Source organism: Diorhabda sublineata, unplaced genomic scaffold (genome assembly GCF_026230105.1).
Source record: "Diorhabda sublineata isolate icDioSubl1.1 unplaced genomic scaffold, icDioSubl1.1 Dsub_19, whole genome shotgun sequence".
NCBI classification, from domain to species: Eukaryota; Metazoa; Arthropoda; class Insecta; order Coleoptera; family Chrysomelidae; genus Diorhabda; species Diorhabda sublineata.
Genome location: NW_026614122.1, coordinates 108,930 through 117,267, shown reverse-complemented (window position 1 = coordinate 117,267; position 8,338 = coordinate 108,930). Strand labels below are relative to the sequence as shown.

The window sequence follows — 8,338 nt, the reverse complement described above, 5'->3', positions numbered from 1 at the left end:
GTGACGTTTGACGTAACGACGTGACGTTTGACGTAACGATGTGACGTTTGACGCAACGACAAGAGAGATACATTTCATGAATATTGTTTTACTGTTATTACATAAAGATATATTGGAAACTAACAAAAAAAACACAAGAATTTTAAAAATAATTTTATTATAAGAAAACGACAATATTCTACATTTATGAGAGAGAGAGAGAGAGAGAGAGAGAGAGATACATTCCATGAATATTGTTTTTACTGCATAGCGGCCTCAAAAGTATCAATGTCACTGTCTATATCAGAATCATCAAAACGATTATTTCTAGGCATCTCATGTAAATTATTAATACAGGACTCATGTGATTTTATCATGAATAAGACTTTGTTAAAACAACTCTGACACCAATAGGACATTTCTTGATATACACATTCAACAATTTCGTCACCATCAAATACTTCATGACAGTGATCATAATTAACAAAAATGTTCTTTTTTAACCGAGGAAGAGGGGATTGCTCTGCGAAATCGGCTGCTGACTTTATCGTTTCACAAATTTTTATGATGCATAATTCCATTAATGTTGAGGAGTTCATTATCTACAAGAGAGTAAGTCTGGAATACTATAATGACCCCACGGCAGCGTATCATAACTATTGGTAATCAAATATCTTTTATCGTCATGAGGACTTAGCGCAATTTTTGTCTGTTCTATGCTATATACGTTATGAGCATCTGACCTAATACAGCGTTGAGTAATATTTTTTTCTTTGAAATCATTTAAACAGTTTACATAATCTTCAAAATTTATTTTGTTTTTCACTACATTATATCGAACTCCTTTTGCCTTTTTTACTATTGCACCTGATTGAACTTTAAAAGAATACATTTTAGACCTCAAGCCTGCAAAATGAGTCATAATTTGGCCTTTGTTTTCATCTTTCATAACTCCCAGAACTTTTTTATTCACCTGTGGAATATTATAGTTATTATTGATGGGGTAATCTGAAGTATCGAATTTTGTTAAATCAGCTTTTAGTACCTCCTCATATGCATCATCACAGATGAGCTCATACACAAAACTGTCTGTGTCCATGTACATTAATTTACATCTATCAATACCCAATTTCGGAATCATGTAATCATAATGGAATTGATACATACACAGCTTCGACAAATCCAAAACTGTCATACCAACATAAAGAGGCTTATTGAAAACCAATTCTGATTTAGTGAGTTCTACTGCAATTAGGTTTTCATTAAAAACTGTTCGACTATGAAACCTAACACTAGATATCAAATTTTTGGCGCCGTATCGACCATTCCAGGTTTTAACAAGTTTTACAATTCGGTGCTTCCGTATATTTTCCATCGTCTTTCCAAACACAGCATTATTTGCCAATTTATATAAATTTTTCTCAAAGTCATTGGTAGCTGCAGCCCTCAAACGAGTATTTAGTTCGATATAGGGCCGCAGCCATGCAGATTGATTGAATTTCAGAATTTTATGTATCTTTTTAATTTTCAAACCGTTGGCTAACATTTGTTTTAAATTACGATAGTGAACTGTGTATTCTTTTTTACAATAAAGCGTTGTCATTAATTTGGAATAATTTGAGCCTACAGGCTTGCGGTGTTCGGGAGCAAATGGAAAATCTCTGTGAAGATCATGTAATTCATGTGGATACTCCAAGTCTACTTGTAATATATATCCTACGGAAGAATTATCTGCCACAGACATAACATCAAAATTTTCATTATCTAACCATTCAAATCCTCCGTATGGTAATGGTTCACACATAGCCCACCCGTATAAATTATTGATGTCCAGGTAGAGTAAGTACTTTGAGGGTTTTGTAGAATCATATTCAGACATGTACTTATTGTTAGCATTCGATAATCTACTGCTACAAACCGAAATTCCTCCTCGAATTGCTTTCTCGATAAACATGATCATGTCTACGTCATGCAATAACTCTAATTTACATCCTACATATTTCAACATACAGTCCCAAGTATATCCAGGCATTGTATAGTACCATGCAGGGTCTAAACCATAAGTAATTGAACATTTTCTTCGAAATTGTTCGAAAACATCTGATAAAAGTAAAACATCGGTCTTTAAGTACAGATCAGAATACTGACCCAAATTTTCAATATCAAATGATTTCCACACTGCATGAGCATGAGAATACTTCTCAATACTGATGTTTTTATCCTCCAATTTATTATAAAATGCCTCTATTGGTGGTAGTTCACAAGTATTTAATTTTTCCCAACTATCTATAAAATCGTAACAGAAAACCCCTTTTTTGGCTATTAATTTAAATTGTTCGACACTTAAATTACTAAATTCTCTTTTGGAAATTTTTAAATCATTATCATTCAATGTGGCAGCTAATTCTTCCAAGGAAGCACCCAAAAACCTCAGTGAATCTATGAATCGAAACTTTATATTTGTATCTGAATCGTTAAGTGTAAATGAAATGTATTTTTCTTTATTTATGGGGAGTAAACTGATGTTTCCTCTTTTACTTAATTCCGAAATGATGAAATGGCTATCGTAGTTACTTAAGTTATGGAAAACTGTAGGTACAACAAACAGTTTTTTGAAATTTAAATTGCATGCTTGATGTGCAAAATTTCTAAACTTCCCCGTAAAATGATCGTGATCTCTAACAATGATATCTGTAGAGGAAAAACCCTTTTCACATATGTGACACATTGTTGCCACACGTAAATCTGGTTTTTCTTCCATAGGTGTAATAGTTTTAATTTCTGATTTAATACTTTCAGCTAAATTCGATAATTCATTTGCAAACCAATCCATGCAATCTCTACCTCTGTAGCTCTTGAAAAAACTCAAGTCTTCGTTGTAGCTACATTTTACATAGTAACCAGCACTATATGCTATATGTTTTTGATATCTATTTGTCTTATTATGAAGCTGTGTTTTATCTGTAAATTGTTCTAGCATGCACTCAAAGTCGGCATAAACTACAAAAGGCGTAGTTTGTTTGTATATATAATTTCTAAAACTAACAGATTCATATTTTGGAAAAGACATTTTATAATTATTTAATTCAGAGCATAATTTCAAGTGGACATTCAATTTACTTTCACTACTGAAATAATTTATGCAGCGATTGCAAATAAATTTTTTATATGTAGTTTTACTTAACTGACTATTAATTAAACGTGACAAATCTTTGATCCAGCAGTAGTGATATGTGATTTCTGAATTGTCATTATCTATAGGAGGTGCTTCATAATCGTTTAGCTTTGGAAAATATGTATTTTGAATTAATAAAAGATTTACATGTTTCTCGTGTATTGATTTAGCAAGTCTTACTGGATATACTTTGTAAAATGGTTTTTTATTATTTATTTCAATTAAATCCAAGGCATAGACATTGACGGAAATGTTATTAGATTTTTCAAACTTGAAAATTTGATGCAGGGGCATCGGAGCTTCCAAGTCTTGTGTATTCAAGACTGTGCTATAATATGGATATGAGGAAGTGAGTTCTTTATGATTTTTGGCTGGGTACAAAGCACTAACAATTGACCAATAAAAACATGCTTGGTCAGAATTTTTAATGTTTATGCACCCTTGCTTTTTTTGAATAGGTTCTGGAAGTTTAATATAAGATGAGCCGTTTCCAATTTCAAATTTATTGATATTTACTTCTAAAGAAATAATTTTACTTAATGCAAAACCAGAGTCCCTCTCTTGAAATTCTGATAATTTAAAATTAATTTTATCTTTGACGTTCTCGAAAAACCATCGCTCTATATCGGCCGATACATCGATAATAGAATTTTTAGTCATAAAATAATGGAAACTAGAAATTTCATTTTCACCAGATTTTTTAATGAACTCTCCACAAAAACAAACATAAACTTTAACAACAGAATATTTTTTCCTAAAAATTTCCCTTATTTTATTTTTAAAAATTATTTGACAATCATTTAAAAATTGCGTTAAGTCCTTATGATATAAATTTACTATAAGTCCAGTTTTAATTCTGCTTGTAAATGCAGAAGCTACATTTTCCCATTTAACCCTATTTTTCAGTTTATTATTCAGCCCCATACCTATATTCCTATTTGAAATAAGTTGTTTAAAATGTTTGAAATGTCCTATGTAATTTCCTAATTGTACCTACATGCAGTCCTCCTTTTTTAATTGCCAAATTACATACTTTAATTTGTTTTTTCAATCGATTCAACCAAATTTCCACATCTCTATCCGTTATCTTATCAAACAATATTTTTCTGACATTTTTAATGACTTGCAGTAAATTTTCAGATTTTTTTACAATATTCATGGTACTCACCTCTCTCTCTCTCTCTCTCTCTGTGTGTGTCTTAGGCACGTCTATAGTTCCTCAATTTCAAATGACGCTAGCCGTTGATTTTTTCCAACATCCACTAATCCCTTGAATATAATTCCGTATTTTTCCTTTTCAAATTCTTCAATGACTGGTTTGTAGACACTTGTGACTCTTTGCGGTAAAAACACTACTTCTGTATCTAAATCCAATAAAACTGATTCTCCGAATTTGGAATTGACTATTTTTGCCTTCTTTATAGCCCTCAGAGTATTCAAAGGTAGATCTTGTATTTTTGTTATTGGTTTTCTCTCTGTAATTAGAGACGTTGCGTTAATTTTTTTTAAATCCATCTGAAAAGAGAGAGAGAGAGAGCGCGTAACCCACAAGAAAAAAAAAAAAAAAAAAAAAAAAAAAACACTCATTTTTTGTTAAGGCACAATTTTTTTTTTTAACAGATACTGGTATTTGTTCTTCAGAGCTGGTTTTTCTCTTGCTGGCAGTGGAAGAGACTGACTCCAACACAATGAAACATCTTATTTATACTCATGGCACTATCTCCATACGATTGTGATAGAATGTTCTAGAAAAAATATTTTATTTGCGGCAATTTTGTAATTTTTTTAATTTCCTGTACATGTGGTCCATATGGTTTCCGATTATTCTAATAAATTTTCACTATTTCCTGTACATGTGGTCCATTTGGTTTAGAAATATTCTTATCAATTTCCTGCGTTATCAAAAATTTCTTATTAATAGGTAAAAGTTATCTTAAGATTGGCGTTCGGGAATTTCCAGAAAAAAATTTTTAATAAGAGTTTATTTCAAAATATACAACATCATTGATAAAAAGAAATTATTTTTGTTAATAAAATTTTGAGATGATTTAAAAGGTCTCCATTTGGACATGGAATATCGAAAACGTTCCAATTAAAGGGTCCGGCTGCAACAAGTTTTTTAGTAAACTCATTATATTTGTAGTATGTGGTGTTTTTGAAAAAGTACATGTGTCCGTCAATGTACTGGAATGCTCCTGTAACATCTGTGGGTAGTCCAGGGAAAATATCTTTTATTTGTCCTCTATTCCGAACAGTTTTCAAGTTCTTGTCAAATTCAATATAATTACTGTTATTATAAAATACATATATTTTCCCATGATTGCTTTGAAATATTGTGTTTATTTGAGAATTCTTAGGTATAATTAAATTATTTTCCTCAAGTATTTGTAGAGCGGGAAAATCTGCTACATAGTATTTACGGTCATTGACTGCTATTAAATTATCTGAAGAACTTTGAAAAATCTGAATTATGGGACCCACTTCTTCAGGTAAATAATCATCGAGTATTTCTGGTTGCGAGGGAATAAGTTTCGAGTTCAAATCAATTTTCCATAGGGAATTTTCATTAATAATATATAAATGGTAATTTTCAAATTCACCAGTCATGGCAATGAACATATACTCCGGTGTTATGTCGCATAAATTTTTATCCGATTCATTTGGTTGATGTGCAAGTGTCTTTGTAGTCGGTGGCAGCGCTGATGTGGGTTTGAAAGGATTATTTACATATCTATTGATTGGTCCATAAAGAGCTTCAAGGGCCATTTTATCATCCTCATCCAATTTAGGAGCAATGTTGAATTGATACCATGGATACATTATTGCTGTCTCAATATCACTGTGAGCAATTCCTAAAATATGCCCAATTTCATGAATTAATACCATAAGTAGGCTAGTCTGATCTTCTGAACTTGATCCATCCAAACTTAAATCCCACTTCTCATCAGCATCAATATGAAGCTCTATACAACTGTTGCCTTTTGGAAAATAAGCATGTGCCAACACCTTTCCGGGACCATCAAATGTACTGGAGCACTCACCTCTACCTTGGCAATTTGCTCGAAAATAGTGCTTTCCCCGTACAACTGTAATAGATATATCGGGAGCATAAGGCCGTATTTTGTGTATTAATTCAAATTTAAACTTTGAACTGTTACTCCACACTTCAAAAGCCTTTTTGGTTACTTTAAGATATTCTGGAGTTGCCTGAGGGAAATACCATTTCAAATCAAATTTTGACCATTTTGATTTAACTCTAAAAGAATGATCATCGTCGGAAGCTGCTTCACTCACATTACATCTTGGTCTATTTAGAAGTTGAATTGTATTTTCATCTAATTCTCCCGTTGCAGGTATATTATATCTTTCTTGAAAACTCAACAAATAATCCTCAAGTTTAGTCAAATCATTTTCATTTGCGTACCCGAACCGGTGTAAATACTTCATAGCATACTGTTGGTCGACAACGCATAGTACTGGACATAGTACTGCAGCTAATATAATGATTAACATGATCTTCACTCTTCTGCTATCCTCAAAAAACTAATTTCCAATCACATTAATAACGGAATATATAATTTTTAAAAAACCCAAAGACTTTTAACCGACCTGGTATATCATCGCAACAAATCTGTCTCGATTACGTGCATGATACCTTACATTGACAAAAATCTCTTTTTATTTATACGTTATACTTTTATGTTACAGGATTAGCGAATAATGGTATATATATATATATATATAATTTTTTAAAACCCAAAGACTTTTAACCGACCTGGTATATCAGCGCTCCCGCTCATCGCAACGAAACTTTACGCATGCGCAAAAACGAAGTCTCTCCCTCTCTCTCTTACACATTGTCTCGCTGCTCTCTCTCTAACACACGGTTTTCCCTATTTCTGTAGTCGTGCATACGTTGTTCATCTACTAACATGGTAAGATATCGTCGATTTACATCCATTGAAGCCCATTGAGGTCGATGATCACTATGTTTTATTTGAACATTTAAGAAATCTATTTCCGCCATTTTAAGTCCAAACACATCATTTCTTATATATTTGAGTGAATTTGCATCTAACATGGTAAAATATCGTCGATTTACATCCATTGAAGCCTATTGAGCTCGATGATCACTATGTTTTGATTGAACATTTTCGAAATTCATTTCCGCCAATTTAAGTCCAAACACATCATATATTTGAGTGAATTTGCATCTAACATGGTAAGATATCTTCGATTTACATCCATTGAAGCCCATTGAGGTCGATGGTCACTCTGTTTTGATTGAATATTTTCGAAATATATTTCCGACATTTTAAGTCCAAACACATCATAAATTTGAGTGCATTTGCATCTAATATGGTAAGATATCGTCGATTTACATTCATTGAAGCCGATTGAGGTCGATGGTCACTCTGTTTTGATTGAATATTTTCGAAATATATTTCCGACATTTTGAGTCCAAACACATCATTTCTTATTTATTTGAGTGAATTTGCATCTAACTTGGTGAGATATCGTCGATTTACATCCATGGAAGCCCATTGAGCTCGATGATCACTATGTTTTGATTGAACATTTTCGAAATCTATTCCCGCCATTTTAAGTCCAAACACATCATAAATTTGAGTGCATTTGCATCTAATATGGTAAGATATCGTCGATTTACATTCATTGAAGCCGATTGAGGTCGATGGTCACTCTTTTTTGATTGAACATTTTCGGAACATATGTCCGCCATTTTAAGTCCAAACATCATATATTTGAGTGAATTTGCATCTAACATGGTGAAATATCGTCGATTCACATCCATTGAAGCCTATTGAGGTCAATGATCACTATGTTTTGATTGAACATTTTCGAAATTCATTTCCGCCAATTTAAGTCCAAACACATCATATATTTTAGTGAATTTGCATCTAATATGGTAAGATATTGTCGATTTACATCCATTGAAGCCCATTGAGGTCGAAGATCACTATGTTTTGATTGAACATTTTCAAAATCTATTTCCGCCATTTTAAGTCAAACAAATCATATATTTGAGTGAATTTGCATCTAACATGGTAAAATATCGTCGATTTACATCCATTGAAGCCTATTGAGGTCGATGATCACTATGTTTTGATTGAACATTTTCGAAATTCATTTCCGCCAATTTGAGTCCAAACACATCATTTCTTA

At 32.3% G+C, this 8,338-nt stretch overlaps 1 protein-coding gene across 1 annotated transcript; it reads right to left on the bottom strand.

Annotated features, from left to right (window-relative positions):
* Positions 1-787: 787 nt before the first annotated feature.
* LOC130452124 (uncharacterized) lies at positions 788-6,638 on the bottom strand (the record flags this gene model as incomplete). The annotated part of the gene is made up of 4 exons (XM_056791441.1): positions 6,579-6,638; positions 5,755-6,361; positions 4,395-4,629; positions 788-3,482 (listed from the first exon to the last, which is right to left on the bottom strand). Coding segments are annotated over exons 1-4 (3,597 nt in total), but the record flags the coding sequence as incomplete, so codon positions are not given.
* Between the last annotated feature and the right edge of the window lie 1,700 nt (positions 6,639-8,338).